Source organism: Leucoraja erinacea, chromosome 38 (genome assembly GCF_028641065.1).
Source record: "Leucoraja erinacea ecotype New England chromosome 38, Leri_hhj_1, whole genome shotgun sequence".
In the NCBI taxonomy this organism is placed as follows: Eukaryota; Metazoa; Chordata; class Chondrichthyes; order Rajiformes; family Rajidae; genus Leucoraja; species Leucoraja erinaceus.
The window spans coordinates 3,003,348-3,023,894 of record NC_073414.1 but is presented as its reverse complement, the minus strand read 5'-3'; the positions used below and the strand labels follow the sequence as shown (position 1 = coordinate 3,023,894).

Sequence of the window (20,547 nt, the reverse complement as noted above, 5' to 3'; positions counted from 1 at the left end):
GTGGAAATGCTGCCGAGAAGGCCACTGAACTTCAATCAAGAAGTATGAAAAAGATTTGGAGATTCATTTTCAATGTCATCGAAGAAAGATGTTTGCATGCTGTTGGCTGAGCTACCCCAGGTCAATAGACCCCTTCCATTATCACTATTACTTTTTTTTGCTATATCTTTCATTAATTTGTTCTATATCACCATCCATATCTCTCGTTTCTCTCTCCCCTGACTCAAGTCTGAAGTAGGGTCTCAACCCGAAACGTCACCTATTCCTTTGCTCCAGAGATGCTGTCTGTTCTGCTGAGTCACTCCAGCTTTTTGTGTCTAACCCCAGGTCCATGATGTGTGGTGATGTTCACACAACATGTCGTTGACCCGCTGCAGTATTATTGTCTAGAACTCTATAATGAACTCCAGTTAACTGCCGTGAAATTTCGTCTTGTGCATTCCTAGTCCTCGGATACTAGATATGTCTGTGGATTACGGGGAGTCCAGTTCAGGAGTAAAGTTGAGTGAGCAGTTTATGTTCAGTTGGGGTGTTTATTTCTTGTCAGGTACATTCTAATGTTTGGAGTGGCTGGATTTCTCTTGGCTTTGAAGATGCAGTTGGCAGGTGGTTTATTCAGAGTATGAGATTCATTTTGATGGGGCCAAGTGATATAAGACTATCTTAATTTGAGCTTCCCACACACCACAAGGATTGGGTCACAAATGGATCATGTTCTGGGGAACTAACCGTATCGAGACTGATTTACTGTGTTTGTTTGGTAAAGCAATCCACTTGTTGCGAGCAGGAAACAACATTCTGTATCTTGTGCTTCATGCGATGAGTCACAATTAATTTCTAACTTCAACATTGTCCATAAACATAGAAACATAGAAAATAGGTGCAGGAGTAGGCCATTTGGCCCTTTAAGCCTGCACCGCCATTCAATATGATCATGGCTGATCATCCAACTCAATATCCCATCCCTGCCTTCTCTCCATACCCCCTGATCCCTTCAGCCACAAGGGCCACATCTAACTCCCTCTTAAAATAGCCAATGAACTGGCCTCAACTACCTTCAGTGGTAGAGAGTTCCACAGATTCACCACTCTCTGTGAAAAATGTTTTTCTCATCTCGGTCCTAAAAGACTTCCCCTTATCCTTAAACTGTGACCCCTTGTTCTGGACTTCCCCAACATTGGGAACAATCTTCCTGCATCCAGCCTGTCCAACCCTTTTAGAATTTTGGTAAGTTTCTATAAGATCCCTCCTCAATCTTCTAAATTCTAGCGAGTACAAGCCGAGTCTATAAAAAGCAGAGTCTTTTGTTAAAAATGTTCCTCAAACAATTGAGGGGTGGCACGGTGGTGCAGCGGGTAGAGCAGCTGCCTCACAGGGCCAGAGACTCACCTGACTACGGGAGCTGTCTGTGTGGAGTTTGTACCTACTCCCTGTGACTGCGTGGATTTCCTCCTGGTACTCCGGTTCCCTCTCGCATCACAGGGATTGTAGGTTAATTGGCCTCTGTAAATTACCCCTCGTGTGTTGGGAATGGATGAGAAAGTGGGATAACATAGATCTAGTGCGCCGGGTGATTGATGGTTTGCATGGACTCAGTGGGCTGAAGGGCCTGTTCCCATTCTATGTCGTGAAACTAAACTAGTTTTGTTGTTGCCTCTGCTTGTTGTCCAGTGAGAATCATCGTTTGTGGCCACGATAGTTCAGTGTGTCAGCAAAGTTGAATTGGGTGGCCTCCTGGTTTTGGTTTGCTTCTGGTCATGTGCACAGCGATGCATAGTGATGCTTGTTCTCCATGCTGTCAAACCATATTATGCACAAATGCAGTAGATCCTCCTGGAACAGCACACTGAGTATTGCCACGTCAGGGGCCATCTCAAAAAGAGTAAGTCTCTGTGAAGTTCAATTTTGGCCCGAGGATATATGCATTTTCTTATTTTCACACATTAAGGCTTGGATCTTTGATTGGTACGGGCATCGGGGGTTATGGGGAGAAGGCAGGAGAATGGGGTTGAGGGGGAAAGATAGATCAGCCATGATTGAATGGTGGAGTAGACTTGATGGGCCGAATGGCCTAATTCTGCTTCTATAACATGAAGATCCAGGTGGCACTGGATAGATGGTGCAGGAGTCGGCCTGGCCCAGCGCAATGCCGTTGGCTCCTTCCGCCGCCGCTCCGTGCAGCTGCCGCAGGCTGCGCTCGCTCACCCGGCTGCTGTAGGACCTCCCGTGGTCGCCACCACCAAAACCACCACCCACGACCACCGCAAACGTGCCGTCCGTCATCTCCAAAGGGCTATGACCCAGACTGTGGCCTCTTGTGGGCTGTGGTTCACTTGGCAGTGGAAGGCTGGGCTTTGAACATAAAGTTTGACATTTCTGTGTTTAACCTAATTGAGATAACTGTGTAGATTATTGTCACGTGTACCGAAGTACAGTGAAAAGCTCTTGTTGCGTGCTATCCAGTGTTTGTGTCAACGATAGCTGTGTAAGAATAGAATGAGCAAAATCAATCAATCTGCTCACCAAATGTTCCCAATGTTGGGCGAGTCCAGAACCAGGGGCCACAGTCTTAGAATAAAGGGGAGGTCATTTAAGACTGAGGTGAGAAAAAACCTTATCACCCAGAGAGTTGTGAATTTATGGAATTCCCTGCCACAGAAGGCAGTGGAGGCCTAATCACTGGATGGATTTAAGAGAACGTTAGATAGAGCTCTAGGGACTAGTGGAGTCGAGGAGTGAAGGCAGGCAGGGGTTATTGATAGGGGCCGATCAGCAATGATCACAATGAATGGCGGTGCTGGTTCGAAGGGCCGAATGGCCTCCTCCTGCACCTATTTTCTATGTTTCTATGTTTGTCGGTTAATTGGCTTGTAACATAGTGAATCATCCCTAGTGTGTAGGAAAGTGTTAGCGTATGGGGATGATCAGCCATGATCATAATGAATGGCGGTGCTGGTTCGAAGGGCCGAATGGCCTCCGTCTGCATCTATTTTCTATGTTTCTATGTTTCATGCCTGGTTAGAGCGCAACAAGAGCTTTTCATTGTACTTCGGCACACTTGACTATAATCTAATCTCAAACCCACCTTTGCCCAACAGTTTTTGGGACTTCCTGGTTTTTAATTAGGCCATCCCCATTTCACTGGCAGAGTTACTCATCACTTCTCCTTCACATCTTTGCCAAACGGCAGCCAGCCTAGAGTTGACAGCAGGCCGGCGATACCTTCTGGGCCAACACCTAACACCATCTGTTGTGGAAATCCTCCTGGTTTCACGTTAACTGTCCACACACAGAGTATAACAAAGATGGGAAGAAATATATGCAGTGGATTCTCCATAAATGGGAAATCAGCACAAAACCCTTGTCAAAATGTGGTGCAAGGAACTACAGATGCTGCTATGTACCGAAGTGCTGGAGTAACTCAGGTGGTCAGGCAGCATCTCTGGTGAGATGAAACGTTTCAGATCAGGACTGAAGAAGGGTCTCGACCTGAAACGTCACCCATCCTTTTTCTCCAGAGATGCTGCCTGACCTGCTGAGTTACTCCAGCACTTTGTGTCTACCCTTTCTTGTCATTTGCCTCTACCGTTGAATATAAGAACAGATGGGAGAGGGAGTAGGTCAGTCAGTCCCTGGAGCCTGCTGTTCCAGTAAGATATTAATTGATTTGCCTCTTCCCATTGTCCCAGTATGTGGCAGTGTTATTGTTCCTGAGTGAGCTATGCTAGAAATAAGAGTTGCTTGTATCATGTTTATCAAAGTGAAACTTTTGTTGCAAGTTTGGAATGTAATCTACTTTTATATAATTTGACATCATCTAGATTGAATGGCAGTGCAGTACTGCAGCTAGTGTAGTTGCCAGCTCCAGAGACCCAGGTTCAATCCTGACCTCGGGTGCTGGCTGTGTGGAGTTTGCATGTTCTCCCCGTGACCATGTGAGCTTCCTCCGGGCGCTCCGGTTTCCTCCCACATCCCAAAAGACTTAAGGATTTGTATGTTAATTTGGCCCTCTGAAAATTGCCAATAATACATGGGGTGTGTGGATGAAACAATCTGATAACATAGAACTGGTGTGATCCATGGCTGGCATCGACTCAGTGGGCCAAAGTATCAGTTTCCATTCTGTATTTCTAAACTAAACAAGCTGGCAGCTTACCTACAGACTGAAGAAGGGTCTCGGCCCGAAACGTCACCCATTCCTTCTCTCCAGAGATGCTGCCTGTCCCGCTGAGTTGATCCAGCATTTTGTGTCTATCTACGATTTAAACCAGCACCTGCAGTTCCTTCCTACACAGCTTACCTACACTGCATTTTGTTATGATTTCTTATTGCTCTGGTGCCAGCTTTGTGAGCTGGAGAGTTGCAGGCAGGCATGATTCATCACTGCCTGCATAATCATGCACTCTGATCAAGCAGTTCTTAGGACGTGCAAGCTTCCAGCCAAAAGTAGTTGCTGGTCAGCTCTGTGGATGTGGTGCAATGGCCAAATGCATGGAGTGAGCAGCAAAACCTCTCTGGGAAACAGGATCCAGAACCAACCTCCCCACCCACTCCACTAGCCCATCATCCTGGGTCACACTTCCTTGAAACAGTGACTCGCAAACCAAGCAGGCTTTCTATTACCAAAGATAGACACAAGATGCTGGAAGCACAGGCAGCATCTCTGGAGAGAAGGAATGTATGACACTTTTTGTCGAGACGTGAGTCAGGGAAGAGGAGACAAGGAGGAAGATTGTGGCCTAACTTAAAATTGGAGACTTTCAAGCTTCCTACTGTTGGATTGTAAACTACACAAGCACAATATGAAGTGCTTTTCCTCCAGTTTGTGTGTGGCTGCACTCTGGCAATAGAGGAGGCCCAGGACAAAAAGTTCACTGTAGGCATGGGAAGGGGAGCTAAGGGCCTGTCCCACTTACACAATTTTTTCGGCGACTTGCCGGCACCCGTCATAATCGCAACAGGTGGCTGAAATTTTTCAACATGTTGAAAATCCAGCGGCAATCAGAAAAAGGTACGACTCTTTGGGCGACTACTCCCGACCAAACGGGTAACATATTGACATGTGACGCCTGTATGGTCGTGAGTAGTCGCCCAAAGAGTCGTACCTTTTTCTGGTCGCCGTTGGATTTTCAACGTTTTGAAATTTTTCGTCGACCTGCTGCGACTATGACGTCAAATCAACGAAAAAATTGCGTAAATTGGACAGGCCCTTTAGAATAGTTGCTTAACTTTGTTGTCATCAAGAGGCATTGATCATAATGTTGACTTGTCAAGTACCCGAGGCATAAATCGGATGCTGCCACTACAACAGTGGAATGATTTTACTGTTAATGAGTCTCGTGGATTTTGTTGGCAATGAATTACAACTTAAAAGGAAAAAAGCATGGAATTGTAATTAACGGAGCAAATGGCTGCTGAAAGTTGTAACTGGGGTGAAATGAGTGCAAAGAGGCAGAAGATATCCAGAGACATTCGATGAGCCAGCAATCCCGTTCTGAGTCCTTTGGGTTTCCAACATGTCTTATGGAGATGCAAGGAACTGCAGGCGCTGGTTTACAAAAGAAGCCAAAGTGCTGGAGTAAGTCTGAGTCGAGCAACATCTCTGGAGAACACGAATAAGCAATGTTTTGGATTGGGACCCTTCTTCATAAATTAGTTAAAGAAGTGCTCCAACCCTAAACATCACCTATCCATAGAAACATAGAAAATAGGTGCAGGAGTAGGCCATTCGGCCCTTCTAGCCTGCACTGCCATTCAATATGATCATGGCTGATCATCCAACTCAGTATCCTGTACCTGCCTTCTCTCCATACCCCCTTATCCCTTTAGCCACAAGGGCCACATATAACTCCCTCTTAAATATAACCAATGAACTGGCCTCAACTACCTTCTGTGGCAGAGATTTCCACAGATTCACCACTCTCTGTGTGAAAAATGTTTTCCTCATCTCGGTCCTGAAAGATTTCCCCCTTATCCTTAAACTGTGACCCCTTGTTCTGGACCCCTTGATCCATGTTCTCCAGTGATACTGCCTGGCTCGTTGAGTAACTCCAGCACTGTGCCTCGTGTTGGTTTCAAGTGATGACGGCAGCATTGTGGTGAAACTTGGCAGGGAAATGGATGTAGAACAGCATGGCTGCCTCTCAAGCCAAGTGGGTGATCATCCAACTCTAGGTGGAGCAGCTTTGTTGACGTATTAGTCAATAAAAAAGAGAGCTGATCAAACTGCTTAACTGCAGCAGTGTAAATTGTTCTCGTTTCTGCTTGCCTTGTAAGACGACAAATGAAAATTTGGCGACGATCAGTATGTGAATGTGGATTGTTTCATTTAATCAGTCGTAAATGTTATGTCAAAATTAAACCTCTGCTCTTAAACATGGAGTCAAGAGTGTTTTATTGTCATATGTCCCGAAAAGGAACAAACAAGTTCTTACGAGCAGCAGCACAATAGATATGTAAACATAGTACTGAATAGACACCATATTAAACAATTAAAAATTCAATATGTAAAAACAAGCAAACATACAGTGCAAATATAGAACAGTGCAGCACAAGAACAGGCCCTTCGGCCCACAATGTCTGTGTCGAAAATGATGCCCCAACCAACTCTTACCTGCCTGCGTATAATCCATATCCCTCTATTCCTTGCATATCCATGTGCCTTGCGACAAATCTCTTAAATACCACTGCTGTATCTGCCTCAACCACCAATCCCAGCAGCACTTTCCAGGCACTCATCACCCTCTGTTTAAATGAAAAGAGCTTTTGCCCTGCACATCTCCTTTTAAACGTTTTAAAAGAATAGCACCACATATTACACTTGGGCAACTTACAACCCAGCGATATAAATATTGACTTCTCAAACTTCAAGTAACCCTTGCTTTCCGTCTCTCTCAGTCCCTCCCCCACCCTGGTTCACTGACCAGTCTGACTGTCCTCCTGGTTCAATTTTACATTGTATGCCTCATTGTCAGCTTCCTCTAGCTGACAAAATGATCTATTCTACATTTTCCTCGTTTGTTGTCCCCTTTGATCTCTTGTTTTCACACCTTGCCCTTCCTTCCTTCCATTTCGTTTTCCTCTCCCCTGACAGAAAAGGGTCTCGATCCGAAACATCACCCATTCCTTCTCAGGTCTCGACCCGAAACGTCACCCATTCCTTCTCTCCAGATACTGCCTGTCCCGCTGAGTTAAGCCCCTGTCCTTATGATGTGAGTTCACCCAAGAGCTCTCCCGAGTTTAAAAAAAAATCAAACACGTGGTAAGTACGTAGAATGTATATAGATAGATAGATATGCCATTTATTGTCACTATACATGTACAGTGAAACTGAAAGCTGCTCGTACTCAGTGCATACATACAATTTAGCACAAAAAACAAGAAACAGAAAAAACAAAAAACAGAAGGGATTTGGGGGGGGAGGGGGAATAGGTGCACAAATTCTGCGGCGCTACATACATATATACATATATACAGATGGAAGTCCGTGTTGGGCGGTGTAGTCAGTGCATGTGTGAATTTGAATTTATAGTAGATATAATTCTCGGAAAGCAACTATTCCTGAGTCTGTTTGTCCTGGATTTGATGCACCTATAGCGCCTTCCAGAGGGCAGCAGGTCGAACAGTCCAAACGCAGGATGGGAGCTGTCTTTGATGATCTTCTTTGCCCTGCTAAGGCAGCGGGAGGTGTAGATGTCCATCAGGGAGGGGAGAGGGCAGCCAATGATCCTCTGCGCTGTCCTGGTTACCCTCTGAAGCCACTCCCTGTCTGCCATGGTGCAGCTGCCATACCATAGCGGGCACTTAGGACCTCGTGGATGTCTCGTAACGGCTCGTAATGCGAACGGCAGATACTCGGGGAACGCGGTAACTCGTGAAGTTTTTTTCAACATTGAAAAATGTCCAAGAGATTCTCGAGTACCTGCCGTTTTTACCGTGTTTCCCGAGTACCTGCCGTTAGCGTTACGAGCCGCTACGGGACATCCACGAGCTCTGACGTACCCGCTACGTACATTCTACGTACTTACCACGAGTTAGATTTTTTTTTTTCACTCGGGAGACCTCTTGGGTGAACTCGCGTCGTGGGACATGGGCTTAACTCCAACTTTTTGTGTCTATCTTTGGTGTAAACCAGCATTCCTCCCCCCACCCCTCTTAAACGTTGCTCCTCTCGCCTTAGAGCCGCGCCCGCAAGTATTTGATTTTCCCATCCCGGAAGCTTTCACATTTTTTACTACAATGTCCTGCCTGGCAGCCTAGTTGCAAAAATAAATCCCGAGGTTGCCGGTGTGAGTGAGCCTGCGCTGTGTGGAAGCATTCTGCTTCTGATTGTTTGCCGGTGAGCCAGTGGAGCGTGCACTCTGTGTGCACTGGGATGATCTCACTAAATAAATGGGCAGCAAACTATGACTGCTGGTGCCACATGTCAGGTAGCTGGCTGAGTGAGCATTCAGGGTGGGGTGGAAGGGGGCAAGATAGTTGTTGGTGGGCAGAGCCCCAGGTAACCTCCTCACGTTTTGTTTTGTTATGCATTATATTGATAGATTTTTATTTATTGAACCTCTTTAAAATTATGGACAGGCGGCACCTCTGGATAGAAGGAATGGGTGACGTTTTGGGTCAAGACCCTTCCTCAAACTGAGAGTCAGGGGAGAGGGAGACGCAGAGATATGGAAGGGTAAGGTGTGAAGACCTTATTTTGTGTCTATCTTGGTTGTAAACCAGCATCTGCAGTTCTTTCCTACACTTTTTTAATCTATTGGGTACTGTGTTCACCAACCTGTTGGGCTGCTGCAAGTAAGAATTTTATTGTGTAGGAAGGAATTGTGCAGATGCTGCTTTACACCGGAGATAGACACAAAATGCTGGAGTAACTCAGTGGAACAGGCAGCATGTATGAAGAGAAGGAGCGGGTGATGTTTTGGGTCGAGATCCTTCTTCCGACTGAGAGTCAGGGGAGAGGGAAACAGTTTTTCGTTGAATTTCCGTGTTCTGTTTTGGTAGATACAACAATGAAACACTCCTGACTCTCTTTTGAATCTTGAGTGTGAGGTATCAACACGGCCGAATACAGTGAATGTCAACTAAAATCTACTCTGCCTTTTCTGCTTTTGGAAAGTAGGGCTATTTGTAGTGACGCTGTCATCTCGGCGAATTATGTTGCAGCACCAAGACAAAGGCCATGCCGTTTATTCTTGGTAAAGAGCTGTGTGTTGGCACGACTCGCTGTCTGCTCCGTGTGGAACCTGAACCAGCCGAGTCCACTGAGTCACATTGTCCAACGCCAGGAGCAGGTCTGCACTGGCCTGCCCCAAAAAGACAGCTAGACACTCCCCCCCCGCCACCGATCGCCAGCGATCTGTCAGCACCAACTCTGCTCAACAGTTGTGGGAAAGCGGGATTACTGAAACCGATTCGCAAACAACACGCTGAACACGTTGCTGGGCGGTTCACATCCTTGTCAAGAAGAAACTTGCACTTGTGAGATGAAAACCTATTGTGGAGTTTCACTTTGCTATTCCCAGGTGGAGCAACTTGGGAAAGAACCAAGCCTCAGTTTTGGTGGTTGTGTAATTTCCCCAGAGGTTGGATCAAGGAGGGGGGAGGAAGAAAGAAAGAGGAAGAGTGAACGAGACAAAGAAACAGAGGGTGAGACAGTGAAAGAAAGGGAGGGGTGGTGGAAAGGGAGAATGAAAGAGGGCGGGAAGAAAGAGAGAGGAGGGGGGAAGAAAGAGACGTGGGGGGGAAAAGAGAGAGAGGGGGGTGAAAGAAAGAGGGGGGGGAGAAAGAGAGAAAGAAAGAGTGGGGGAGGGAGAGGAAGTGAGATGGGCAGAAGGGGAAGGAGAGATGTATGGTTGTTGTCAGCCGTCTACACCCTGCATTAGTTGAAGCTGCAGACTGTCCGTGTAAATGAGGTTGCTGTCAAAGGTGCTTTGACTCCTGAGATGATTTTCAGGGACGTTAGTTTGCTTGTCCTGTTTTATGCAGAGAACAAACAGCAGAGTGATCTATTTAGCTGTCGGGGCTTGTCTGTAAGCTCCAAGTTCATTGTGATTCTGTGAAATGAGATGAGGATTACATGAAGTCTGTCCGTCTATTAAAACTCTCCGTCCTGTGAAAATCAGCAAGTCTTCCAGCTCACCTTTGAAAACCCATTTTGCACATGAAGGTTATTTTCTGTGCTGCAAGGCCAACATGGAGATGGGAATTGTTCCGTCTGTTATTGAGCTGGGCAGTTCTAGGCTGTGTGTGAATGCATTCTTTTCTGTGAAAACCATAGATGCAGCAATTTTTGCGTGACGGCAGACTTGAAATGTGTTCTCTAAATTGTGCCACATCAAGGCCAATTAATGTCTGCTGCTGTCTATTTACAAAGTCAATATCTTGATTTAGCCCACCATCACCGGTGCAGTGAATCACCCTGGTGATGTGTCTGCACGGCATGTTATCATAAACCCCATCTATGGATCACTCAAGTTTGTAATCATTTATGATACTGCCCCAGCTAGAATATACCCAGGATTTGCACGCTCATTTGGGTTAATATAAATAATTTTTTTAACTATTTAAAAGATTCTTGCAGTAATTAATTTGTTCTCTGAAGTCAATAACAATCCAAAATTTGGATCAGGCTGGGTAATTAGGCTTAAATCTCATTTTATTCTTCAAGCTCAAATCCACTTGCAGATGTTGTTTCTCTTGTCAGAAGTGCATTTAGTTATCTGGCACATCTAGGTTGTCCATTGTGGTAATTTATCTGACACGTTTCATACTCTCGAGATGATAAATGTTCTCCCCCATTTTTCGTGTTACTTCTAATTGCTAATGAATGGTGCAATGCATCCGGAATGTTTAATTCAGGATTTCAGTGACTTCAATGCCGAGTGGTAATTTGTTATTCTGTTCTCATTTTAGGACGATCACCATCTCCGTCTGGTTAAAGGATCAAGCGAAATGCCGCTGTGGATCTGTTGAACCCCGCGTGGAGGATATCTGGACTTAGCCGAGTTTCACCCAGTCGCAGATTTTGTATCCTTGGTCTCCTGGATTAAATTTCTTTCTGTCGCAAGGAAATATTCGGCATGTGGATGTCAAGGAATTATAAAACGATGCATCTGATCCAGAGACATTGTACAGCTGCTCTTTAATTGCGTTTGGGCTTATTGGAACCGCTTCTGTTTTCAGCTTGACCCCGCAGCTTCCAGCAATCAAGGAGATGAGCGGCACTTTTCTGTTGCTCCCTGCGAGACTGCATGTTGATGGACTATGACAAGCTATAGACCTGTTCAAAATGAAAAGGTGGAGGTTGGTGGATTAGTTATAGGTGGAGTGGACATTCTCGCAGGTACGAGCACATACGATTACCACGCATCTCCGTTCGGGGTCCAGAATGGGAACGTTTGCAACCAGGGAGAGATCGCACCCCGTGCAAGTTCCACCCCCGCCATGCCGAAGATGGGCGTCCGTGCTCGAATTGCCGACTGGCCACCAAAGCGGGATCTAACGCAATATCCAGCCCTCAGTCCGGCAAGGGAATCCGACGGTTCCATGGTGGATATTGAGCTCATCTCGACCCGAGGGTTGCAGAATGGGCAGTGTTATCCGAACTATCAAAATGCTTCCCAAACCCCCTGGACCCGAGGCCCCTCACACAGACCTCAAGGCAAAGCAAGGGAAGTGGAGTTCCAGAACGAGTGGCCTCGGGCTCCAGGCAAAGTGTTTGTTCCGCTGAGAGCACGAAGTAACAGCGAGGTTACACTCAATGAATATGATGGGGATGGGACCCTGGATCTCAAAGGCCCCAAACACGGGAGTGGAATGCTCCCCTTGAGGGAATACGGCAGCACCTCGTCCATAGATGTTCACGGAGTGGCGACTGAGAGCTTTTTCGACATGCTGAAAGAGTACAAAAATGAGAAGATTGACCAGCGGAGCTCGGTGCCAGACAGCCTGAAGAAGCTGCTGCGGGCAGACCCCAGCATGGCCTCCAGCCTCAGCCTTGAGGGGAGCGCCAGGGCCGACGACAGCCGAAGCGAGTCGTCTCAAAGGGAGGAGCCAAAGAGCGCGCACAAAGACCGGGAGAAAGCACGCAAGAAGCAGTCGCGGCACGAGAGCGGCGAGTCCATCTTGAAGAAGCTTCGCAGCAGCAAGAGCGAGCAGGACTCGGGGAGGTCGAGCTCGGATCACGAAGACGGCCGATCGCAGGACAGCACCAAGCCCTGGGTTTGCCAGAAGTGCTTTGGCCACTTTGACGTGCAGAGCATCCTGTTTGACCTCAACGAAGTGGTGAGCAACCGGAACTATGTGGCCCACCGGAGGAACACCACGACCGGCGCCTCTGCCGCCTCTGCCACCTCGCTCGCCGTGTCGCGCTCGAACGCTCTGGGAAACCTGGATTCTCGCTTCCCCAGCACCGAGGAGGTGAATGGCAAAGAGAACCTGGAGCTTGACCTCGGAGACAGCAACTGCAACGACCTGCTCCTCAACTGCCCGCACTTCCGCAATGAAACCGGCGGGAGCAGCGAGCGGGATATCAGCCTGTCGAAGGCCAGCATCAACGCTGGGCAGAGCGGCGACTTCGAAGGAGCTTTCCCAAAGTTGGTCTGGAACCCGTACTGCACAAACGCCAGCATTTCTGTGCTTGAGGTGCCAAAGGAGTCGCAGCTGCAACAGGAACGACTGAAGCACTTCAGCATCGAGCATGTGGACCGTGGAGCCAGATATTACCAAGATTATTTCCATGGGAAAGGTATGTTCTTGAGGAAAGGAGGACAAAAACAATATCCTAAACTAGACATTTGTTGCCTTAGTTTAGTTTAAGAAGGAACTGCAGATGCTGGAAGAAAGATAGAAAGAGGAGAAATAGATAGAAGGGAAAAGAGAGGAGAGATAGAGAAGAAAGAGAGGAGATAGATAGATAGATATAAAGATAGATAGATATAAGATAGATAGATAGATATAAAGATAGATAGATGTAAAGATAGATAGATATAAAGATAGATAGATATAAAGATAGATAGATAGATAGATAGATAGATAGATAGATAACCACCACCACCTCCAGTTTAAATTCTATTTGGAATATTTTGGAGGACCAAGAACCAAGAAAATCAAAGGTAGACAAAAGTGCTGGAGAAACTCAGCGGGTGCAGCTGCATCTATGGAGCGAAGGAAATAGGCAACGTTTCGGGCCGAAACGTTGCCTATTTTATTCGCTCCATAGATGCTGCTGCACCCGCTGAGTTTCTCCAGCACGTTTGTCTACCTTTAGTTTAATTTAGCGATGCATACAATATCCAAATGTAGCCTAACCAATTTTTTAATACATTTCAGCCTGGATTGAGTAGATGTGGAGAGGATGTTTCCGCTGGTGGGAGAGTTTAGGACCAGAGGTCACAGCCTCAGAATTAAAGGACGTAACTTTAGGAAGGAGATGAGGGGGAATTTCTTTAGCCAAAGGGTGATGAATCTGTGGAATTCATTGCCACAGACGACTGTGGAGGCCCAGTCAATGGATATATTTAAGGCAGAGATAGTTAGATTCTTGATTAAAAACATAGAAAATAGGTGCAGGAGTAGGCCATTCGGCCCTTCGAGCCTGCACCGCCATTCAATATGATCATGGCTGATTATCCAACTCAGCATTTTAATACATTTTTATTGTGTATTGTGTGTTCTTTATCACTGTACCGCTGCTGGTAAATTCATCTCACTTGCACTTTATGTGCAATGTGACGAATAAAACCGTATGGTGTTGTATCCTGTACCTGCCTTCTCTCCATACCCCCTGATCCCTTTAGCCACAAGGGCAACATCTAACTCCCTCTTAAATATAGCCAATGAACTGGCCTCAACTTCTTTCTGTGGCAGAGATTAGTACGGATTAGGGGAGGAACGTGGGTTGGCAGGTCGAGCTGGTCAAGGGAGACGGGGGAGGCCCTACAGCAGCCTGGGGTTTGCCCAGATCAGTGGTGCACCAGTACATCCAGCATGTGGACCGGACTTTGGACCATTTTCTAAATGGTGCCAAAATATGGCGACGGGTGCAAGATGCGTCTGTGACAATTAAGAACCATTTGAACCGTTACGTTTCTGAATTGGTCCCTTCCTTTCATGGATTTACTTCTTGTTTCACCGTGTATTCGCAGAGCACTGGAATTACTTTGGAGTGGATGAGAAGCTCGGCCCGGTGGCTGTAAGCATCAAGAGGGAGAAACTGGAGGACAGCAAAGAGCAAACACCTCAGTACGTGTACCGAATCATCTTCAGGACCAGTGAGGTGAGGGACAATTGTTTTAATGAAATTACATTGCACGGTGGTTTAGTTTGAGAACATTTTTAACACCGTTTTTGTGTTGTGATTTTCATGCAATAATTCTGGATAATTCTTGTGACAGAGACATTTGGGAAAGAAATTCAGTTGTAAGAATATAACCTGTTTGTGGATCGCAAATAGGTCACCATAAATTAAATGCTTCATTACAAATGGGATGATTGACAGTAATGCGTTAGAGGGGATATGCAACACCAGAAGAGAGTTCTCAACACACAAATGGTTTGAGAAAAATGTATATGTTATCAATAGACGATAGACCATAGGTGCAGGAGTAGGCCATTCGGCCCTTCGAGCCAGCACCACCATTCACTGTGATCGTGGCTGATCCCCAATCAGTACCCCGTTCCTGCCTTCTCCCCCATATCCCATGACTCCGCTATCTTTAAGAGCTTTATCTAACTCTCTCTTGAAAGCATCCAGAGAATCGGCCTCCACTGCCTTCTGAGGCAGCAAATTCCACAGATTCACAATTCTCTGGGTGAAAAAGTTTTTCCTCATCTCCGTTCTAAATGGCCTAACCCCTTATTCTTAAACTGTGGCCACAGGTTCTGAACTCCCCCAACATCGAAAACATGTTTCCTGCCTCTAGAGGGTCTAAACCCTTAATAATATTATATGCTTCAATAAGATCCCCGCTCCTCCTTGATAATGTAGCCATCCTTGGATCCAAATGACAGTTTAATGAGTTTCCAGGGTGTGGGAATCATTGGCAGGGTTGGCCTATATTGCAGCCTCCATGGGTCTTTGTTAAGCTGGTCTGAGCCTGCGGCCTTGAACTACTGCAGTCTCAGGTGAAGGCGCTTGAAGTGAGTGGTTCGGAAGGTGAAGATGTCCTAGAGCCATACAGCCTGCATACAGGCCCTTCGGCCCAACTTGTCCATGCCGACCAACATGCCCAGTCTACACTAGTCCCTGTAGTCCACTAGGCCTGCGTTTGGTCCGAATTTTCTGAGCTTTCACAACTGTGGAGTGGAAAGTTTGGAGCAGGCCAAAAATGATAAATTAATTTGGCCTGTGATGCCATATCATAGAAACATAGAAACATAGAAATTAGGTGCAGGAGTAGGCCATTCGGCCCTTCGAGCCTGCACCGCCATTCAATATGATCATGGCTGATCATCCAACTCAGTATCCCGTACCTGCCTTCTCTCCATACCCCCTGATCCCCTTAGCCACAAGGGCCACATCTAACTCCCTCTTAAATATAGCCAATGAACTGGCCTCAACTACCCTCTGTGGCAGAGAGTTCCAGAGATTCACCACTCTCTGTGTGAAAAAAGTTCTTCTCGTCTCGGCTTTAAAGGATTTCCCCCTTATCCTTAAGCTGTGACCCCTTGTCCTGGACTTCCCTAACATCGGGAACAACAATCTTCCTGCATCTAGCCTGTCCAACCCCTTAAGAATTTTGTAAGTTTCTATAAGATCATATCAATAAATAATTATTCCTAGTGTGAGCATGCGGCCTGTGGTGTGTTAGTTACCGGAACCCTTCCTTTTGAATTAGTTTTCCTTTGCTTCAGAAACTAATCTGCAGCAATATTCTTGTTGTTAACCTGAAAAAAGGTGAAGTATAATTGCACACCACTCGATAGGTGCAGAGCTTTGACTGAGATGAAAATGTGAACGTTGCTCCCTTCAGCTCATCACACTGAGAGGAGCGATCCTGGAGGATGCGGTTCCATCAACGTCCAAGCACGGCACGGTGCGCGGGCTGCCGCTGAAAGAGGTGTTAGAAACGGTGATACCGGAACTCAACATCCAGTGTCTGCGGCTGGCTTTCAGCACACCCAAAGTGACAGAGCAGCTGCTGAAACTGGACGAGCAAGGGGTAAGACAACAATCTGTGGAGCTTCAATCCTCCCCTGTAGTTTGTGGCCCTCTGTCCGACCGCTTGCACTGTTGCTATTGCATGGAATTGGGCGCTCATCTCTGGTCATCAGAGATTTTTCAGTTTAAGAAGAAACTGCAGATGCTGGAAAAATCAAAGGTAGACGAAAATGCTGGAGAAACTCAGTGGGTGAGGCAGCATCTATGGAGCAAAGGGTCTCGACCCGAAATGTCACCTATTCCTTCACTCCATAGATGCTGCCTCGCCCGCTGAGTTTCTCCACCATTTTTGTCTACCTTAGAGTTTCTTCAGTGATCTGTAAAGTGAACAAGAATGTAATTGCCTGCAAAGCAAATCTCTCGACTGAAATCCAGGAATACGTGTATAGATGCTCCCCGATTTACGATGCTCCAACTTACGATATTTTGACTTTACGATAGTGCAAACGCAGGGTAACGGCAGCGAGCCGCACCTCACTTCCGGCCACGTGATCAAATTGTATTAAATGCGTTTTCGAGGTACGATATTTTTTGGTTTACGATAGGTTTATCGGAACGTAACCCCATCGTAGGTCGAGGAGCAGCTGTATTTGCCTCTTGCTTTGCCATGGAAGTGCGAAGAACAATTGCTGAGCTCGTACCCAGCGTCGCGGGCTATTGATTTGGGATGAGTGTTTAAATCTCAGCACAACAATTACTTCAATCCAGTTAATTAAATAAAATTGGATCAAAAATCAAGTCTCGGTAATGATGGCCATGAAATTAGCAAATTAATGTCATGAAACAAAATGTGCTTCACCAACGCTTTTCAAGGTTGGGAATCTGTCCGAGAACATAGAAAATTACGGCACGGGAACGGGCCCTTCGACCCACAATGTTTGTGCTCAACCTGATGCCAAGTTAATGTGTAATAAAGAACGACAGATGCTGGTTTAAATCGAAGGTAGACACAAAATGCTGGAGTAACTCAGCGGGTGAGGCAGTCATGTTCTCATTGACTGACTGTGTTTGGTTCTGGTATACCGGTATCTATTCATCATTAGTTGTTCATAAATAAGTGAAATAACACTGTTATGTGCTATTAAAGTTGCCTGGGGTAAACGGAACGAACAAGGTTGGGAACCCCGTCTCTAGTTGATGGATCTGAGGCTGCCCTTAACTTGCCGGTGATTGTTGTGCTTTCAATACCTCTGCAGCTCAGCAGAAAGCATAAGGTTGGCATTCTGTACTGTACAGCCGGCCAGGGGACTGAAGAGGAGATGTACAACAACGAGGAAGCGGGCCCGGCCTTTGAGGAATTCCTGGAACAACTTGGGGAAAAAGTCCTTCTCAAGGGTTTTAATAAATATGCAGCTCAACTGGACACAAAAAGTAAGTTTTTAAAAAAAAAAAAAAAGTGTTATACAATTATTTCCTAGATCGGATGCCTAGTGCAGGCTGGAAATCCATCCAAGAGTTCTAATGAATGGTTTAATATAAACAGCCGGTGCTAAGAATCCACAGGCTTGTTGACCTTTGAATGAAAGATCACTGAGCTGGATTGTTAACTCCTGTTCATTTCATTACAGAATCTGCTCCACCGGGCTAGTAGCATTTCTTTCTATTTCAGATGCCATGTATCTGTACACCGTGGGCGGTTCGATTTGTAATCATGTATAGTCTTTCCACTGACTGGTCGGCACACAACAAAGGCTTTTCACTCTACCTCGGTACACGTGACAATAAACCAAACTCAAGCTCAACTCAGAATATTTAGCACCCACACTATCTTTTTTGTAGTATCTGTAAAAAGGGTCGTCTTGAACCCTTGGGAAGAACTGGAGTTAAATAGGCTCCTTCTAATACCATCAATCAAGGAATTAAAACGTTCCGCGGGACAATAGACAATAGGTGCAGGAGTAGGCCGTTCGGCCCTTCGAGCCAGCAGCGCCATTCAATGTGATCATGGTTGATCATCCCCAATCAGTACCCCGTTCCTACCTTCTCCCCATATCCCCTGGCTCCGCTATCTTTAAGAGCCCTATCTAGCGCTCTCTTGAAAGTATCCAGAGAACCTGCCTCCACCTCCTTCTGAGGCAGAGAATTCCACAGACGGGGAAGTTTGTGTTGGGAAGAGAACTGCTGTTACAATTTTGTTGATTTATCAATGTGTGGGTTTTTTTATTGCTGATTGGGGGAAAATTTAAAACCAGTTACCTTGAACAAGTGCGCAAACGAAAACAAATGCAGAAACATCCAAAGCAAGAATAATGTAAAGAGTTTGCATATCCTAAAGGATACTTTGTCAATGCCCTTTATGGGTGACTATTTGAATACCTTGGGTATGCAAGCAAAGAATTTCACTGTGCCCTGCCACATGTGACAATAAAGTATTAATTAATACACACAAACTCTCCCGCACATTCCCAGCAATTCAAGTGAAAAAGTTGCCTCTCGGGTTCCTATTAAATCTTTCCCCTCTCACCTTAAACATAGAAAATAGGTGCAGGAGTAGGCCATTCAGCCTGTCGACCAGCACCACCATTCAATTTGGTCATGGCTGATCATCCAAAATCGGTACCTCGTTCCGGCTTTCTCCCCATATCCCTTGATTCTCTTGGACCCCAAGAGTTAAATGTAACTCTCTCTTGAAAGCATCCAGTGAATTGGCCTCCACTGCCTTCTGTGGTAGAGAATTCCACAGATTCACAATTCTCTGGGTGAAAATGTTTTTCCTCATCTCAGTCCTAAATGGCCTACCCCTTATTCTTAAACTGTGTGACCCCTGCTTCTGGACTCCCCCAACATCGGGAACATTTTTCTTGCATCTACACTGTCCAATCCTCTAAGAATTTTATCTGTTTCTATAAGATCCCCTCGATACTAGAGGGGAAAACCCAAATGATGAACTTGCCTTAATTTTATAGATTGTTATGGCACAGAATTCTAGCATTCCCTGTTTTTGGTTCTGATGGTATAATTCTTTCTGGTGACTTTCTGTGGAATGTAATATTTAAAATATTTTCTATTTTCAGCTGGTTCAACTGGTACCCACTCCCTATACACCACATATCTGGACTATGAGATCATGTTCCACGTCTCCACCATGCTTCCTTACACCCCCAACAATCGGCAGCAGGTTGGTAACATTTGCAGGGTATTCCAAGCAAAGTAAATAATGAGCCGCACGGTAGCGCAGCGGTAGAGTTGCTGCCTCACAGCGCCAGAGACCTGGGTTCGATCCTGACTACGGGCGCTTGTCTGTACGGAGTTTGTATGTTCTCCCCATGACTTGCGTGGCTTTTTTCTGGGATCTCTTGTCTCCTCCCACATGCCAAAGACGTACGGGTTTGTAGGTTAATTGGCTTGGTATAATTGTAGATTGTCCCTGGTGTGTGTAGGATTGTGTTGGTGTGCAGGGATCGCTGGTGGGTGCAGACTCGGTCGGCCGAAGGGCTTGTGTCCACGCTGTACGACTCCATGACTCTGTCAGCGGGCGAGCCTTTGAAAGTACACTCTGGATCCTAACCCAAAGTCCTTACACTTTGTCTGTGAAGAGCATGTCTGGAGTGTGGCATTCATCCGACAATGCCTGTGTTGGTGAGTTCGGCAAGTGAGCAGCAGAGTCATCTCAACCAACGTCAGCCAGATTTCATTAGTAAATTCAAACCAGGGCTCCTCACGGGAAATGACGGTTGATCTCTAAATCCCTGGAATGAAGAGCAAGGAGTCATGTATCTGATCACTGTCTAGGGAGGACACGGTCGGATTCTGAATGATGAGATGATTAGTCAAGGCTCTTGTGTGACTAATGGCCGCTTGTATATAATGAGTTGGCGGAAGGCTGTAGATTGAAAACTGAGTCAATACATTCAAGACAAGAAGTACAAAAACTATTAAGGGAATAATGAAGCAAATTACCAGAGAAGATTTGAGCCGCATTAAATAGCTGAAACATAATAATTAATGTTCTTACACAAATTAATATTTACCATGTTCGTGGAAAATGGATGGATGTGTGGATGCAACTAATGTGGCAACATCTGCACTTACATATGGAGGACTGTGGTACATTACTGAATTACAGATTGAGCAGGACAGGACTTTATTCTTTGGAACACTGGAGGATGAGGGGCAATCTTATAAAGGTGTACCAAATGCGCAGACTAAGGGAACCGAGAACCAGAGAACATGGGTTTAAGGTGGGAGGGAAATATGTGATAGGATCCCGAGGTGTAACTTTTTTAATCCAAAGTGTGGTGGGTGTATGGAATAAGCTGCCAGAGGAGGTCGTTGATGCAACGTTTGGGAAACATTTGAACAGGTACATGGATAGGACGGGTTTAGAGGGATATGGGCCAAACGCAAGCAGATGGGACTGGTGTAGATGGGGGCATGCTGGTTGG

General features: G+C 46.0%; 1 protein-coding gene across 4 annotated transcripts in view; it reads left to right on the top strand.

Moving 5' to 3' along the window:
* The window catches only part of sipa1l3 (signal-induced proliferation-associated 1 like 3), a 161,746-nt gene that overhangs the window by 76,237 nt on the left and 64,962 nt on the right, over positions 1 to 20,547 (top strand). For all 4 annotated transcript variants that reach the window (XM_055663617.1, XM_055663618.1, XM_055663619.1 and 1 more), the window contains exons 2-6: positions 10,915 to 12,748; positions 14,148 to 14,278; positions 15,975 to 16,163; positions 17,359 to 17,533; positions 19,177 to 19,280. In XM_055663617.1, the coding sequence (XP_055519592.1) occupies positions 11,266 to 12,748; positions 14,148 to 14,278; positions 15,975 to 16,163; positions 17,359 to 17,533; positions 19,177 to 19,280 (2,082 nt within the window). In that variant the 5' untranslated portion in view covers positions 10,915 to 11,265. The remainder of the gene's footprint in view (positions 1 to 10,914; positions 12,749 to 14,147; positions 14,279 to 15,974; positions 16,164 to 17,358; positions 17,534 to 19,176; positions 19,281 to 20,547) is intronic.